Below are 18371 nucleotides of genomic sequence, written 5' to 3' on the forward strand. Positions count from 1 at the left end.
ATTATGGTACCTATTTATCATCAAATGTTTGACAATCATTGACTTCCACTGAAGGAAATTTTAATAAAGGAAAATTTTTGATATAACTACTAACTGTAAAAGGTAGTAAATAAAGTTGAATGGTAGTATAATCTTCTTACATAAAAAAGAGGAAATGCACCATATATTAATTGTAAGCTCCCCACACTGATGAACTATGCAAAGTTTTTACTTTTTGAACTTTATTACCAAAGGTACGTTTTTACAACAGGAAGTACTTAGTACTCTCATACATAAGCAGAATTGTAAAGCATAAAGGAATAAATTTTCTCCGGTTGACCACAGCCATCAGTCAAGTCATGTGATAATAGTAGAAAATGCCATTTCAGGCTTTACTGTGTTTTTAATTTGATAAAATTTACCATGTGTGGGATGTGTTTATCTTACAGAACTTGATAATTTCATAGCTATGTTTAATTTCTGAGGTCCTTAGGAATACTTCCCAAAATGCCTCTTCTGCTTTTTTCTTTGAACATGGGCACAGGGAAATTAGTTTAGAAGAAGATGCTCAGGCTGGGTGTAGCTCTGCAGTGGAGCACTTGCCTTACATGGAGGAGGTCCTGGATTCAATCCCCAGCACTGGAAAAAAAAAATCAGATAATGTCTTTGAAAAGTCCATATATCAATTTTTATAAAGAATTCCCTAGAAGCTTGCAATAGTGTGTCCTGCAGACTGGCAGCATCAGCAACACCAAGAACCTTGTTGATAATGCAGAACCTCAGGTCCCACCCCAGACTTACTGAATCAAAAACCTGCACTTTAGTAGATCAACTGGAGAGTTGATTCACAGGCACATTGAGGTTGGACATCATTAATGTAGAATACATGTTCTACATAGAGCTACAAGTGAACTATGTTGGTCCTTGGAAACCAATCTATGTTCATGTCTTAAGAACCAGAGATCTGTGTATCTATGGGCTCTAAACATTTGCTTAGGAACCAAGCAGCAATAAATGGGAACAATGGATGGGAAATATTCTAAAACTCTATTGGAAGGTCCCTAGTACACAACTTGCAACACAGTACCATTGTCAATGCTGGCTAGATTTCTAGGTCATCCTAAGAAGCTGGCTTAATCCGTAAAGTAGCTGAAGAAATCAATTGTATTTTAATAATTATTTTTTATTCTAAGAGAAGATTCTGGAAAGCCTGGTTCTGCTATTAAGAATAGGATGTCCCCATGGATGCAACTGTTTGTGTGTGTAGACAATCAGTAGAATAGTACTTCTATTCTGAGAATGTTCTAAATATAAGAACAACATGGATTAGAAAGATGGAAAAACTGAGAGTTGCTATTGACTTGTTCACATTTTCCCCCAATCTTTGTTTTAACTAATGTCTAAAGGTCAAATGTATAATAGGAAATCGAGAAATGTGCTGGACATTGTAACTAACATGAAAATAAAAATAAAAGACAGATTATTTTTATATACATATTTTGCTTGTGTTAAATTACCACACAAATGTACTTAACTTTTTATGCTAACTTAACAAAAATTCAGCAACTCAAAATTCCTCATAGCCATTCTGAAGCTACCACTTTTTATAGAATATGATGAACTTGTTATTTTAGATATAGCTAACTTTGTTCTAATATGCTTTTTCCATACCCAAATATACACACACAATTTTATGTCTTAAAAACTAACTTCTTGGACTGAGGATGTAGCTCAGGGGTAGATTACCTGCTTATCAGACATGAGGTTCTAAGTTCTATCACCAGCACAGGGCTGGGGCGGGGGTTGGATAGGAACAGAGAAAATATTTAAGCACTACTTATTGTGACAACCTACCTATTCTTGACAATGCAGGACTTGAAGAAAGCACTGAATTTCTGTGTCAAGCCTGAGGGAAGGTGGGTTTGGGGCTGTTGGAGATGGAAGGGGAAGCTTCCATCTTCTGAAATTCCAAATTATCTCACAATAAATGTTACAGTTTCTAGTCTAAGATTTTAGAAAACACTGTTAGAAAAAAATTTAGTTTTGCAAGAAATAATTTGAATAGATTCAAAAAAGCATAATTCATCAGAATGTTGCAGAGACCAGGGTGATTTAATTTTCCCTAGATATTATGAACAATCTTTATTAACAGCAACCAAACTTATTGTTTAGAGTGACAACGTATCAAGGAAATACATATCAAAATCCACTGCCATTATAGTTCTTAACATTTTATTGCATATTTACAATGTGTGGAGCATTATAAGGATTTACAGTAGAAGCCAAAATTCCCAGCCTTTACAAATCTAATAGGAAAGATCAGATAAACCATACACAAATATCTTTGAACATGGGCACTGGAAACATACATATGATTATAATTTTACAGGCTAATACAGGTAAATGCTCTATGTAATAGAACAGGCAGGAAAGATAAAACACAGTGGATAAGAAAGTCACCAGAGTATGAAATAACCACAGCTGGGTAGTACTGAATATAAACACAATATTGAAAATATGGTTTTAAAGGCTAAAATGTCCTGCAAAAGCATAGCTATCCCTTATGCAAAACTGTGAGGTAGAATTCTTCCCATCCCGTTTTCTGCTTTCCTGACTACCACTGGGTAACTTCTGTCACAGGGAGTTCCGGGGGCTCTCTCATATTGCTGGACCTGAGACTGACCGAGTAGTACACATATATTTTACTACCCACTCCACCATCACCACAAAATGGTCTTTTCTGTTCAATGATGAGAGTCATATTTTACTTACTGAAAACGGGTGGCAAAAGTTAGTAACACACACACAAAAAAACCAATGCTCTTTCTTGTAGCTAATATATCACTATTTTTGGGGTTTAACCTTTCAAAGAATGAAATTAATGCTAAAGTTTCAGGTGTAGGAACCTCTCAAGGAGTTGTTTTGGGCAGATAGGTCTTTGCTTCCTGTCAAATTTAACAATGAACAATGTCATTTCTACCCCCAAACCTACATCTCCTAATATTCAATGTGGATCATAAAAATAGTTTACCTTTCTACACACCTAAAATATAAAATCCAGAGCACAGAACAATTGCATTGGAAAAAGGTAGAGTTTCTTTTTAAACTACCCTATGATCCAGCAGTTCTATTCCTAGGTATCTACACAAGAGAAAATGAAAACCTATGTTCACATAGACATACATAAGAATGTTCATAGCAGCTTATTTATAATTGACAACCCTGGAAATAGCCCAGGTAGCCAATAGGAAACTGGATAAACCAACTGCAATATACAATGAATGGAATACTACTCAGCAACTAAAAGGAATGAACTAGAAATACCCAGACATATTGAGAAATCTCCCAAACATTATGGTGAAGAAGCCTTGTAGAAAAGAGTACATGTGTGATTTTATTTACAAAAACAGGAAATCTGGTAGAAAAAAGAACAGTGGTTGCCTTTAAGGGTCAGGTGAGGGGACAGGGATTGACTAGAAAAAGACCATCTGGGAACTTTCTAGGATGGTGATAATTCTATATCTTGATAGCACAGTATGCATTTGCCAAAACCCAGGCGATGCAAATATAAGTCTTTTGCATATCACTGTATGCTAATTTTACATCAAAAGAAAAATGGGAGCAAATACTGAATCCTAATGATATGTATGCTAAAGTATTTAGAAGTGTTCAGATGTCTGCAATTTAAAATGCATCAAAAAAATAACATGGATTGATGAACTGAGGTACGGATAATTCTGTGATAAAACAAAGAGAGTTAATGCAAATTAGCATTCGGGAGCTAAGAACACCATAAAATTATTTTAACATTTTTGTTACACAGTTGAAAATTTTTATTTAAAATGTTATGAAACATAGGGTGCAATTTTTTAAAACCAAAAGATGCTGGTGAGAACTTCATTATTGATCTCATGACAGTATGATTATATAAATTCTTCTATTAAATGTAAATTTAGAATCAAGTTCCTCCTAAGTGCTTGAGAAAGGACATCCAGAGCATGAGGTCAGTGATCGCTTCTCAAATTTACTCTGGTTCAAAATTGCCTAAGTGATATTTCGATCCTCACACACGTTCGGAAAAAACACATCTTGATGGCACACTGTGAGCAAATCTGTTGGCTGTGAAGACTGATGCCAAAAACCAAGATGAAGAAACATTCTTGTTTTTACCCTACCTTAAAAACTAAAGAATTGGGGTAACTATAATAAAAAAAAGGTGTTATGCGCCAGGCACCATCTCATTTCTGCACATGCCTGTAATCCCAACAGCTGGGAGGCTGGGGCAGGAGGATTTTAAGTTCAAAGCCAGCCCCAGCCACATAAAAGGCCCTAAGAAACTTACTGAGACACTGTCTCAAAACAAAAAACCACAAAAATGGGCCAGGGATGGGGCTCCATGTTTAAGTGCCCCTGGGTTCAATCCCCAGCATCAAATAGTGAATGGGCCACTATATTCTCAGTGGAGGGACACCTTGATCACCCTTCTATATCCAAGTGAAACACACATTTGGACACCCTGAAGACGTGGCATTCAACCTGTAAATACTTTAAAGGTATATCCTTAAGATTTACTTAGAAGTGGCTTCCAGAGTTCAAGAGCCCTTTTGTCAGAAATAGTTTTCCACATGCCTGACTTAAAATCCCTCAAATATATATGGACTTCACAACTATTTTTAGTTCTATGTTAAGAACTAAGAATTCCTATATTATGACATATAGGAATTATATGTTTCATATGGCCTCATAGAGTTCTCACAAAAATAATCTGATTCTTCAAAAAGTGCACTCACTGGCTGTCATAATATTTAGTTAAGAGTTCTGGCTTTCTTTTGATCTCAAAGTTCTTCACGTCCTAGTACAGGTTCTGCTTTTACTTGATGTATAGGACTAGTGTTTATTCTCAGACTTTCAAGTTTGCTTTAAACTACTGCTGTGATATTGAGTCATATTTGGCATCATATCCATGAATCATTTTCCATCTTAAAGCCTCCGCGGTATTTATGTATGCTAAGTCATACAACACCCTCAGTTCTAAATCTCTGGTAGAAGAACCATCTTTTTCTGTTTATCATCACAACCTGCATTTGCTGAGAAAGCTCTTCTCCAACCATAACCACCAATAACACTGGTCTCAAATTGTGTTTTCTTAACTCATTATTGTAATACTTTATAAATATCCCAACAGATTTATGTTCTACTAGTTTCTACAGGTGGGTGATTTATTAAGAGACAATCCAAGTGTGGCTTTCTTTTCCTTGGGTTTATTAATACAGTTGTGTCATGCCCTGTCAACCTCAAAATAAACAATACTCATCACTAGTCTTCCATCTTATTGTGACATCATCTTCCCCCTCAACAGTGAGTTGGTCAGTTTAAAGCCTTACCATGTACTCACCAACTTCACCGTAATATTTCACAGATACAATTCTGAATGCATATTTTCCTTGCACAATAGTGAAACAGGGATGGAGCTAAGGGGGTAAACATGAACAGCATGCTGTTGCCCCCGCCATCTCATGCTTATCATCTGAGACAGAACAAGATTAAAGGATACTCTATTTTCTCTTCTGAAGAGATAATTAAAGCAATAACAATTTCCATTTTGTGTAACTTTCACAGTTCCAAAGAAATTCACTGATTTAATACTAAGGTCACAGTACATGGCAATGCCAGGTGTTGAAGCCAACTTTTCAAACTCCAAACTCTTTCCATTATAGGCACTATAATTCTTAGTTTAGCTTTTATGATAATTCCTCTACAGTTCTTCCATTATCTTTGTTTCTTAGCTAAACCTAGATTTTTCTGGGGCACACACTAAAGCCAAGTAATATCAATTGTTAAATTTAGTCTTATTTTGTCTCATCAAGGTATTCATTGGCATCAAACAAGCAGAATATTTTCTACTCCCAACCGAGACGTGTTTATTTCTAGAACTGAAAGTTAACATTGCTAAGTTTAACAATTCGATTAACTGTTCAGTCATGTTCAGCCCATCTTTTTGATCCTAGAGAACTTTCATTTAAGGGCTTAAGTGAAGATACCATAATCATACAAATCTTGTCACTGGTTACAATATACTTATTGGTGTTTGTTTTCGCCTGTGCTGTTCTCTATAGACTAGACATGGAGGGCTTTAGCAGCCATAAGTATATTCAGTTTTTAGTAACGAGGTTACTCTTAGGCTTCTGTGCACTTTGGGTAGATGGGAGGATGGGAGAAGTGTACACCAGCAGCCAATCTCTACTGGCAGGTAACTTAGGTATAGTAGAAAACACTGAATTAGCTCTTCAGATGTACACTGCACAGTCGACAGACTCAACTCACCTCACTATCAAACCAATCATACCACTGATTATAAAGGTTTTCGATCAGAAAATGTGGTTTGCTTAGCACTGTAGTAAAAGTAACCCACTGTCAAACTCACATTAAAGGAGTGTGACCCTAGTAACAACAATGATAAACTGAATAGCACACCATACAGCAACTGACAAGGTAATGAAGCAAAAAACACACTCAGACTAAATAACATCAGATGCAATAGCCAGTATAAATCCCTTTAAGTGAGAGACCTACCCAGTCTTCTATCTGGTCATGAAGCCTAGATCTACCATTAGTTTCCCAGCTGGCAAGACTACACACGCAGTTTCACCAATACCATCAATGAGCCACCCTAGAAGAATAAGGTCACCAACAACAAGGACTAGGAACAAAGCAAAGTGGATCAGAAATGAAGGTGTCATCTTTATCTGATAACCCTGCTGGGTTAGACATGAATAAAGAATAGGTATTAAAATGTCTTTATATATTGAGTTCACGCAGCAGCAAATATACAATCAGAAAGCAAGAGAAAAAAAAATAAATCCTTCAAACCCAAAGACAAAATACATAACAAAACTAGCCCAACCAACATTATAGCAATTCCCTGAGCAGGGCTAAAGTAACATGGGAAGTTGTGGCATGTACCATGAGAAATAATTGGTTCTTTTTCGGTTACATTTGCAGGCAATGTTCATCTACAACACACAAAGGGCTTGTGATTCCAGTCTGTAGCTGCTTCCTTCACATGCGCTGTAAGTGAACTATGACCACATGAAAAAAAATCATATCTGGGCACTGTTGGGCTTTCATTTGTAACTCTATGAGTATGTACAGAAACATATATAGAAAATAGCAGCAAATTTACAAATGAAGAGCAACAGTATTTATTTTTGCTAAAAGTATATCTAGCTTATGTGAAATATTCAAATTACAAATAACATTTCCAACTTTTGTCTTACTATACTCTTTTTGTGGGCAGGAGAGTTTAAAATATATAAAAAAATGAACTCATTTGGCAATTTTGAATCCGTGAGTTGATGGTCTAAATACTAACAAGTCAGTTCTTCTTTTAAGAAAGTCTTAATAAAAAAATTCTAACAACTCTGAAATTTAGTAGAAGATGATGAACCTTCTAAATATCTGAAGTAGCTACACAACTAAATATATAAAATACCAAATGACTTCCTTATAAGGTGATGTACTCCTCAGTCTTAACGTTAGGAAATGAGTATGCTGAAAACAAACTTCAGGTTGAAATATGAAAGGGATTATTTTCAGTGATTAAAACGGAACCCATGTAGGAGTAAACAACTATTCCATGTGACTCAAACCCTGGGAACTGAACTAGTAGGACAAGACCTTTCCTTCAAAAGAGCTTATAACATAGCAGAATATTACATAGAAGTGTAGATTGTGGCTAGCACCATCAGGAAGACCAAAAGAAGAATCACAAAAGTTCATACTCATAGGAGTAAAGCCCTAAAAAGCTGAGAGGATTATCAAGTACAGAAAGAACTTCCTTGATGTTCTCAGAAGCAGGGGTAGCATAAGACAAGAGGGAATAGTTGAATTTTGCCCCAGATTATCTGGCATGTTTGACTAGGATAAAGGGCTGCACCATTAACTAACAAAATTATGCCAGGAGGACAGGGTGAGCAGTAGGAGAAATCCTTCCCCTGGGCTGAAATGTTAAGCAGGCAGTTGAAAGAACAAGTCTAGTGTTTTGGACCAGATATGTGATGCACGATGCTGTGATAAAACAGAAACCCTAAGGAGGAGATACCTAAAGAAGAGCCACAAGCATTCTGAGGACAGAATCTAAGAGCACACATGGTTAGTACACATTTTAAAGATGAATTACGTGACTGTACTCACAGTTATGGCAGAGGATAGCATCTTCGAGGGAGGAGATGCTGCCTAGGAAAGGTTGCTCAATTTTATAAATGGAAGGGTTAGAGATGCCAGCTGAGAAAAAACAACACTCAGCTCAGTAGGTGGAAAACCATTCCTGATTTTCAAAAGGAAGAGTTTCATTAGAGTGCTGTGTGAAACCAGACTGCAAGATGAAATGATGATGTAGGGCAAGGGATATGGACTTCTTCAAGAAGTCTGGCAGTGAAGAAGGCTGGAGAAACCAGCAGGTTCAGAGGGAGGTTTTTTGCATCAGAGATACATGAACTTGTTTGTGGATCATGAAAAGGAACCAGCACATAATTCTTTGCATAATGTTGTACTGATCACAAGTCTAAAAAATTATTTTTCATCTTTAAGAAATCTTCTGGCATAAAAATTAACACAAAAATTAAATTATATGCATTTTACAATTTAAACTTAATACAAATGTAAAAACACTAGCATTTTGTGATAAATTTTATTTCTAAAGGAGTCATACAGTTTTTGTTATTAGACTACTTCAGAAATGATTTTGCCTCTAGTCTGTCATGAGAAATTAAATTTTATTAACAATTACTATTTTAGTTTCAGAAAGATTACTTTGATTGATATAAAGGATTACACTGAAGTTATTATGTATGCCTTCTTCCTCAGCCCTCCTCTCCCAAAGACAAAATTTCTTCAGGATAGTTAATAATTTGGATAAAATTTTTGAAGTTGAAGAAAAGAAAACACTGAAATAGTATCCCATTATTAATAAGTTCTTAAAGATCTAAATTATTCTTCACAATTATTTTTCATGATAAAACATGCTTATTTATTATATACACATGCATACATATGAATTTTCTGGCTAAAATACATGCAACAACCTTGAAAAAACAATTATTAAACCATCCTCACAGTCCTAAGAATGCCCTTTTTGATAAGGCACTCATGTTTGAAAATAGGATATAACTACCAAATTAAATAAGATGTTTAAAGAAGCATTTTATTAAGCACAAACAACTTTTAATACATTATCAATACAAATAGGAAAAATGTTTTTAATGAATATGATATATCAAAGATCTGAACGATGTTCTTCATATTGACACAATAAAAATAATCAATCTTAAAGAATAACAAAGTAAAATGTTGAGGATGCCAAAATCTACTGATGATAGTTTAACTACAGTCTAAATTTACTACACACCTGGGGAGGAAGGGCGACCATTTTTTATAAGGAGAATTCCTAAACTCTTATTAGCACCATTCAAAGCTTATTATCAGTTGTTCATCTACAAACTGACAGGTCATGTAAAGCTTGAAAGCAAGATTTCAGTGCAATGTTTACAGTTTCCTTCTTTTAAGATACCTGGAGTCTATGATCTCAAAGCATATTAAATAATTATGCCTTGGTAGTTGCGAGGTGTTAGCATGTAGAGAGAAACGTGTTGTGGGAAGAAATGAGGCTTATCCTGCTGTGAGATGTGTCTTAATGTACTGTGGCTAATGCTGCAGAATGCCGACGACATGCGGGAATGTGAACTGTAGGTCTGTGGGACGCTGGTAGCTATTAGCTCTCTGTGGTCACCATTTCAGGATGTCTCAGCTGCTGCCTTTTGAGACTAACTAATTTCATCCTGTCTCTGATGTGCTCTGCAGCAGAAGCCATGTCACTTGGACTCCCAAAATATTGTTCGGTTCTAAAATCAAAACACACAGAAAAATCCCGGATTAATACAAATTCATTTAAAGTACAGCACATGCAACAGGAAGGGGGGGAGGCCATTAAGTAGAGTCTATATAATATGACCTCTGAGTAGAAATTATTTCATTCACAGTCCAAAATGTTTATCTCTTGAGGGTAATGCTGTAGGAAAAATACTTTTTAAACAGCAAAAAAATATGTTAAGACATGATGAGTTAAATGTTAAATATAAATAAATGTTATATCATTTATACTTATGATAGTCAATAAAACAAATGAAGCAACACTGGCAATATTCTGCCTTTCAGTTCTGGGTCCATAAGCAAACACCAACGTAAAATCTGTACTTGCATGCTAAGAGCTGCACACAGCAATTATTGAATAAAGCAGGCAAGTAAAGAATTATTTTTGATATTAAAATATGGTTTGGAGCCAGGTAAGGTCAAACAGCTCCTTCGAGTAGCGGTAATCTCTGCTACTTAAAGGAGCTAAGGCAGGTGAATTGCAAGTTCAAGGCCAGCCTGGGCAACTTAGCAAGACCCTGTCACAAAATTTTAAAAGGGCTGGAAATGTAGCTCAATGGTAAAGCACTTGTCTAGCATGCACTAGCCCTAAATTCAATCTCTAGCACACATACACTCATACAAAAAAATATAAAGACATGGTTTGGTACATTAATAGACAAAAGTAATTTCATTTTCTATTATTTGCAAAGATACTACATTCAGAGTCAGAGCTTGAAGGGTTTTTGGAAATTCCTGGTTAACCTCTGTTTTTTAGATCAAAAAATTAAGGCTTAGGGCTGGGAGTCAAGTTCAGTGATAGAATGTATGCACAGGATATGTGAGGCCCTGGGTCTCATTCCCAGCACCATCAAATGAACAAAATTTAAAAAAGGCCTAGAATGATTTAACCAAGGTCACACAATGGGGGAAAAAATAAATCAGGATTTGGGGGGCAGTGGGGGAAATTCAGAAAGACCATTAATTACTTTTATTTTACCAGGACAATTTATTTAAAAGATAAATCTGAATAATCTGTCATATAAACTTTGCATAACAAAAGCAGATTATTATTATTGTATTAGTAATTATGGAAAACACAACTGAGATCATTTGAGAGACATATTTAGTGTAACAAAATACCATATGCCAATATATAAATGCATATATAAATGTATACACATATGCTTGGATATATATGAATATAAAATGGAATAAAATAACAACCACAAGTATTAAAAGTGAGTGCTTGTGAAATTTGAATATACAGTTCTTTTCTTTTATCTTAAGAAGAAATGACATCTGGGCTACCCATGGATCACAGGAAGAGTACTTCAAGTAAAATCACCAAGGGCAGATGCTCCTAACTGACCCAAGAAGTGTGATAACTGACTGTGACAACTGGGAACACAGGAGAGGGGTGAGGGTCCCTGGCACAGAAGAGCCAGAATCACCCCTACAATACTGTTACTAGCTGAATTTTGTTCTCTTTTATTACAGATGTGTAATATGACTTCAGATAGTGCAAGTTTAGTATGACTAGAGATTAAGTATACATCATGTATAATCTTCTTTCAAGGTAATGAAATAGTATCTTTTAAATATCAATCTCCAATTATTATCAGAAGTTCATGACACAGCAATAGCTTATATGTCTCATGTCTGTTTTGAATACATTCCACACATTTAATAGCAGAGAACACCACTGCTCCTATAATGTGAAGAAGCACAATTGTCCCATCCTGTTTTCAGATGAGGGAACTGAGGCACTAAGAAGTCAAGTACCTTGCCCAAGTTGTCACTGCTGGTAAGAGGTGGAGCCCAGGATCCCTGGTACCAGAGTCTGCACTCGCCTCCAACACACTCTTAACACAAAGTAAGGACACTTGAACTTTCATTTGATGGTTTGGTTTCTGTATCATTTGAATTAAATATCCTCTGGACTACCTCTAAATCACTTTGATTGAGAAAATCTAGATCACCAGGGTGGAAGTTCCTTCTGAGTCTTTTACTGGCCCATTTATTTTGCATCAGATTATTAATTACTCTTAATTATTCTGGACCATTTGAAATGAAACATGTCAGAATCAGGATACCATCATTTTACACACAAAAAAAATTAGGATGCCATATAGAACAGTGAAAAGAGAATGGGTTTGGAGTCCCACACACCTGAGAGCATATCCTAACTCGAACACACGGAAGCCTACTTAATCTTTTCTAAATCAGGAATAATGATACAGACCTTGGCATTGTCTGTGAATGTGAAGAGTTTAACTCAAGCTCACTAAACATCAGTCCTTTTCCCATGCCTCCCCTTTCCTAAATGAAGCCCAAAGTCACACTGCTCCTGTCCTCACAGCCAAGCTAAAACCATGGGCCTCAGTCTAGTCAGCGATGGTCTTTCTACAACAAGCTGTCAAGAAGAAACACATCTGATGTCAGCAAGCACCAACTGTGAGTTCTGCTAACAGCTAAGCTTGGAATTTTTTCAGTTTAAACCAATTGAAGATGTGAACCAAACTTAATTTTCTTTACTTTTTAAAGAATAGATTTTTCCAGGCTGGGGTTATAGCTCAGTGATAGAGCACTTGTCTATCAAGTATGAGGCACTGGGTTCAATCCTCAGCACCACATAAAAATAAATAAATAAAATAAAAATATTGTGTTCACCTACAACAACAACAAAAAAGAAAAGATAAAATTATATAAAAGCATGCACCATACCCATCAGGATAAACTACAGGAACAGTTAATCTATCCAAAAGTGATTTCCCAACTGCTTCAATTTCATCAAATTGCTCCTCATCATTAATAGCTTCAGGTTCTTCCGGACAGTCTTGTAAAATCTGCAAAAAACAAAAGGGCAACCTCAATCAAGAGACAAAAAAAGGAAATCAAGTTCATGCAAATGAAGTAAGTGGAAAAGGTGGTTTTTGTTTTATTCGTAGCATCTTCATGTACATCACTGTTCAAAGCTGAATTATTACTAGTAAAAGTGGCTCAAGAAATTCTAATAAAAAATGAAATACATAATCCCTACTAATAATATATAATTAGAGTACAAAATGGTCTATGGTGATTTCCAAGAAAAAAATAAGTAGACTACTATTTGGAAAATAAGTTTGACCTGTGCTTAAGAAGTATTTTCTCACTCAATAGGCAACCATTTCTTAAAAACTTTTACTGTATGTTTATTTAGCATCTTGGTATGTGACTGAATGAAACAATCTGTCCTTAGGAAGCTCATAGACTTCAGAAATTAAATATAAATTTTTTGGAGGGGCGGGTACCAGGGATTGAACTCAGGGGCACTCAGCCACTGAGTCACATCTCCAGCCCTATTTTGTATTTTATTTAGAGACAGGGTCTCACTGAGTTGCTTAGGGTCTCACTTTTGCTGAGGCTGGCTTTGAACCCATGATCCTTCTGTCTCAGCCTCCTGAGCCACTGGGATTACAGGTGTGTGCCGCTAAATAAGAATTTGAAACAACATATACTTAGAGTACAAACATGTAATTGATGAGAAGAGATAGGCAGGCACTTTAGTAACTCATCTGCTGAATTTACTGCTTATCACTCAAATTTAGGAAGCTTTAACACCCTTGAAGACATGCTATTCTTTTTTTTCTCCTCTGAGTTACACCATTTAAATTTAATTACAAGAAAAAAAAATACGAACTTTTGGGGGAGAGAAAAGAAAACAAAGATGGCTTAACTCTTGCAACAACTGTTCTGTTCTACAGACCAGGCTGCCACTTAGGCATCACAACTTAGGTTTTTCTAGTGTGGATTAAGGAAATTTAACTTGGACATCTAAGACAAGGTAGTTAGTATATGCAGACAAATGTCAATAATGGAATTCATACAAAATTTAACAAACAGATTAATGAGATAATTACATTATTAAAATTAACACATTTTTAAACATATACAGGGTATCTTAAAATATATTTAACATCCCTATAGATAAACTTTCAATGTTAAGAAATCAGAACAAAGTTAACTATAAAGCAAAGCTCCTCTTCAGAATGGAAATGTAAGGCTGGGTACAATATGTAAGAAAAAAATTCTATTAAAAATCTGCCCATCCCAAGTAAATGTGTCCAAATGAAACTATAAATTTTACTGTTGGTTTCTGGAATTCAATGAATAATAAATTAGGGAATGAAGTATAGAGATAACATATGGAAAAGGTTTTTTTCTTCTTTTAATTCCTATTCTCATTATTTTAGTTGAACAGTCTTTACCTTAAGTTATAAAATCACAAAGTGACTTTTTAAAAATTTGTGACAATTAGCCAGATGTGGTGGTGCAGGCCTATAATCCCAGCAACTCAGAAGGTTGAGACAAGAGGCAAGAGCACTGCAGTTGGACACCAGCCTCGGCAACTTGGCAAGATCCTGTTTCAAAATAAATTTTTTTAAAAAGGCAAAAGGCTGGGGATGTAGCTTAGTGGCAAAGTGCCCTGGGCTGAATCACCAGTTTAAAAAAAAAAAAAAAAGTGACAATTAGTACTTGTTGTCAAAGCCAAGTTTCCTTTCCTGGCATAAAGAAAGAGACTGATGTAATGACACTCTAGTGAACAGAGCACCTGTGGACATCAGCTCGGAGAGGAGAGGAGCAGAGCAAAGTGAGGAGAGGAGCAGAGCAAAGTGAGGTTCTGGGATTCTCCAACCATAGTCCTCCAACATTCGAGTGGATTAAGGAAATTTAATTTGGACATATAAGACCATGTAGTTCATATAAACCAATGTTAATAATGAAACTCATACAATTTTTAACCAATAGATTAATCTGAACATTACATTATTAATACATACATTTTAAACATATACAATAAATAATACTGAGATTACATTTCAAAAGGGGCAAACCTTTTCAGCATTTGAGTGAAATGCAATGGCCATTTCCAACCTATGTACTCTCTCTTCGGACGCTATCGTAAACTGTTTCCACACCCTGTTCAATCGAGGAAGTGTGTCCCCAGAAGACCGAGAAGTGCACCGTAAAGACTGGCACAACACAACTGTGGCCTGCAGCAACTGTCTACCATAATCATAAGTACTCTAAAAAAAAAAGGAAACAGAATTATAATAAAAGAATTCTGAAGAGGAGGGGAAAGGTTTTGGGAGACTGGTTGCAATTAAGTAAGGCCACTGGAAATTAATGCTGAATGAATCTAGTGTCGCTTATTACTATAAATGATCTACATGCATAAGTAAGGAAGGGGAAGTAATATTTTTAGTTTATAAGTTTCTTCTTCTTCTTTTTTTTAAGGTTTTCCCCATCACTGCTAAATTCCACTGGCAAAATTCCACAGCTCATTAATTACCAAAACAAGTGAGTGAAACTAGTCTCATGATAGTCCACATAGGAAGCTCTACCTATTACAATTGAATGAAATCAATAGGGAAAATACATTATGATACTTTTCAGCACAAAACCAACTTTGTATTATTGTGCTAACATAAGTCAAATACAAAAAGTGGGATTTCTAATTTAGTGCTATTAATATACATTTCATATTAGCTTCTATGAATGAATAATTGGATTGTCTTAAAAATACCATAACATGTAACATATATCAGAGGGAGCATACAGAACCTGTGTTTGCGGCAATTTAAACCCTCTCAAGTTTATGCAGGCTAGTTTTGATGCACCAGCTGACATTTTCTTAATTCTGTGATATTTCTGGAATAACAAAACTAACCTTCTTGGACTTGGAGGGTTAAGTTACATTATAATCATGCAGAAAGCTAGTCAAACACTGAGCTTGTAGAAAAGGAAGATAACCAGTTCTGCACCTGTGCAACATCAACAAATTTTCTATGCTTTTCCAGTAAAACTTTCGTTTCCTGAGCATCATCACCCAATCTGATGTGGGTCTTAAGTAGAGCATCCAGAAGTTCACTTAGCCATTCAACCGCCTAAATAAAAATACAAAACAGTGAAGTTGCATTCATAATTCTTTACTTCTTACATCAAAACATCACATATATAAAAATTGCTATACTATGGTTGGTTAGTCCATTAATTATAACTAGTTGTCAATGGCTCATTTGATCCAATGCCCCTCAGATTCTTCTCCTACTCTCAAATGTTCTTAAACTCTGAAGGCAAAGCCTACTACAGAAGCACTCTTAAAATACACATCACATAATAGAATAGCATGCATTTCTGTAGAACAGACTTACTAGGATCTCATTACAGATGCATATCACTGTTAGAAATCATAAATTCTTCTACATCAAGATGAAAGAATGTTCTAATATTAACTTCACAAAAATATCAAACTGTCTAGCATTGGAAGTTCACCTATGGGTTAGAAAGCAATGTGCTACAATTGCCTTTACTCTGGAATATAACTAACAAACTACGAGTCAATAATAATGTTAATAAATAATTCCAAACTCTAACACAATAGAGGATTTCATCAAGAGGATAAGCCAAATGAAATCAGTAAGCTAGCTAGAAGAACCAAATTTTATTCTTCAACAGGATAAGCTAGATTTGATTAAGAATTTACTTTCTTAGGAACATAAGAAGTACACTTTTGTTCACAGTTAGATGAAATTGTTCTTCTAAGAAATGATAGCCATATAATGTGGCCGTCTGGTCCTTACCTGAGCAGCATCTTCTTCACATTTAAACAGCTGCACCATCTGAAGCATCTTTAACCTTCGCACATCTACCATGTCTTCACATCTAATAAATCCAAACATACATTTAGTCTATTGTTTTGGTTTCCACAATAACATCATCATCTGGCATATATGTTTTATAATATACTAAAATATTTAGTCCTACACTATGGAAACTGCATGTGTTTCTTTGTAAGAGGTTTAAGGATATCTATTCTATGTTACATCAAAACCTCAAAATACCTGAAAGACAAACCCTTTTGAGGATAGCATAGATTCTGTAAAATATTGAAGCAAAGTATAAATGCAATAGTAACTACAACCCAAACAAACTGCCACTGACAATCAGCATCAAACAAGCTTCATTGATAAAAATATGAAGTTTCTCAGGGCTGGGGTTATAGCTCATCTGTAAAGCACTTGCCTCACACATGTGAGGCCCTGAGTTCGATCCTCAGCACCACATAAAAATAAATAAAATAAACATATTATGTCCATCTTTAAAAAAATATTTTAAAAACTGTGAAGTTTCTCAACTACTAGCTTTAGGGATAATGTTCCAAGGAAAATTTTTTAAATTAATACTTTTCACTGAATTATACTAGATGGAATAATATTTAAAACTGAATTCCTTTTTAAACTCTCCATTTACATTCTTAAAGGGGGGGAAAAGAACTCCATTGATGTTTGGGTGGAAGGAACACAATTAAGAGAATTTTCTATCTCTCTGCAGTGTGCTTGGATAATATATGGCTGAAACGATAAAAGTATCTTGATCTATCTCAACTCTGACCAATTTCCTTCACTCCCATGCAATTCAGGTGCTGCAGAAGATAAGGGGGACTCCTATTGCAGTCCCAAATATCAACAAGAAGTTACCCCACAGGCACTGGGCTCTCCTACAGTTGATGTCCTTAAAGAAAGTTTAATAACAACAAAGAATGGTCCTTCCAGAGGTATCACAGGCTATTAGGGAGATAGTATCAATAAAAATCATAGCATAATATTAAGAAGCAACTTGTGTAAAGTAATTCTTTAAGGTATTAAATAGAAGTGATGATAATTATTTTTAAAATCTGAAACTTATCATCAAGAAGATAAGCCAAATGAACTTAATGTAAGACACCTTAATGATAAAAATATCAAAATATATATTCAAGAGTTGTACCAGGTTATAGGGAAAATAAAACATTTTCTCTGCTATTAAAATAGTTCCAACTTAGAAGAAGCATGGAGATTCCTCAGAAAACTTGGACTGGAACCATCATTTGACCCAGTTATCCCAGTCCTCAGCATGTACTCAAAGGACTTAAAATCAGCATACTATAGTGACATGGCAAAATCAATGTTTATAGCATCTCAATTCACAATAGCTAAACTATGGAACCAACCTAGGTGCCCTCTGACAGATGATTGGAGAAGGAAAATGTGGTATATATATATATCCATATGGAATATTTTTCAGCCATAAAGAAAAATGACATTATGGCACTTGCCATTTATGGATGAAATTGGAGACTATCATGCTAAGTGAAAGAAGCCAGTCCCAAAAATCAGAGGCTGAATGTTCTCTCTGATATGCAGAAGATACTCATAATGGGGGGCATGTGTGTGTGAAGGTCTAAATTGGACAGGGCAGAGTGAGAATAAGGGGAGGGGGGATGGGAAAGACAGTAGAATGAATCAGACATAACTTTCATATGTTCATATGTGAACACACAACCTAGTGTAACTCCATATCATGTATGACCACAAAAATGGGAAGTTATCTCCATGTATATATGATATGTTGAAAGACTTTCTACTGTTATGTATAACTAAAAAAATTTTTTTTAAATTTTT

General features: G+C 35.4%; 1 protein-coding gene across 2 annotated transcripts in view; it reads right to left on the reverse strand.

Annotated features, from left to right (window-relative positions):
* Positions 1 to 2194: 2194 nt before the first annotated feature.
* Sestd1 (SEC14 and spectrin domain containing 1) overlaps positions 2195 to 18371 on the reverse strand; it is a 131268-nt gene continuing 115091 nt past the window's right edge. For both annotated transcript variants that reach the window (XM_078017676.1, XM_078017677.1), the window contains exons 14-18: positions 16512 to 16593; positions 15693 to 15815; positions 14763 to 14954; positions 12613 to 12734; positions 2195 to 9878 (exon numbers count right to left, since the gene is read on the reverse strand). In XM_078017676.1, the coding sequence (XP_077873802.1) occupies positions 9749 to 9878; positions 12613 to 12734; positions 14763 to 14954; positions 15693 to 15815; positions 16512 to 16593 (649 nt within the window). In that variant the 3' untranslated portion in view covers positions 2195 to 9748. The remainder of the gene's footprint in view (positions 9879 to 12612; positions 12735 to 14762; positions 14955 to 15692; positions 15816 to 16511; positions 16594 to 18371) is intronic.

The sequence above is a fragment of the Ictidomys tridecemlineatus genome, chromosome 7 (genome assembly GCF_052094955.1).
Source record: "Ictidomys tridecemlineatus isolate mIctTri1 chromosome 7, mIctTri1.hap1, whole genome shotgun sequence".
Taxonomy (NCBI): domain Eukaryota; kingdom Metazoa; phylum Chordata; class Mammalia; order Rodentia; family Sciuridae; genus Ictidomys; species Ictidomys tridecemlineatus.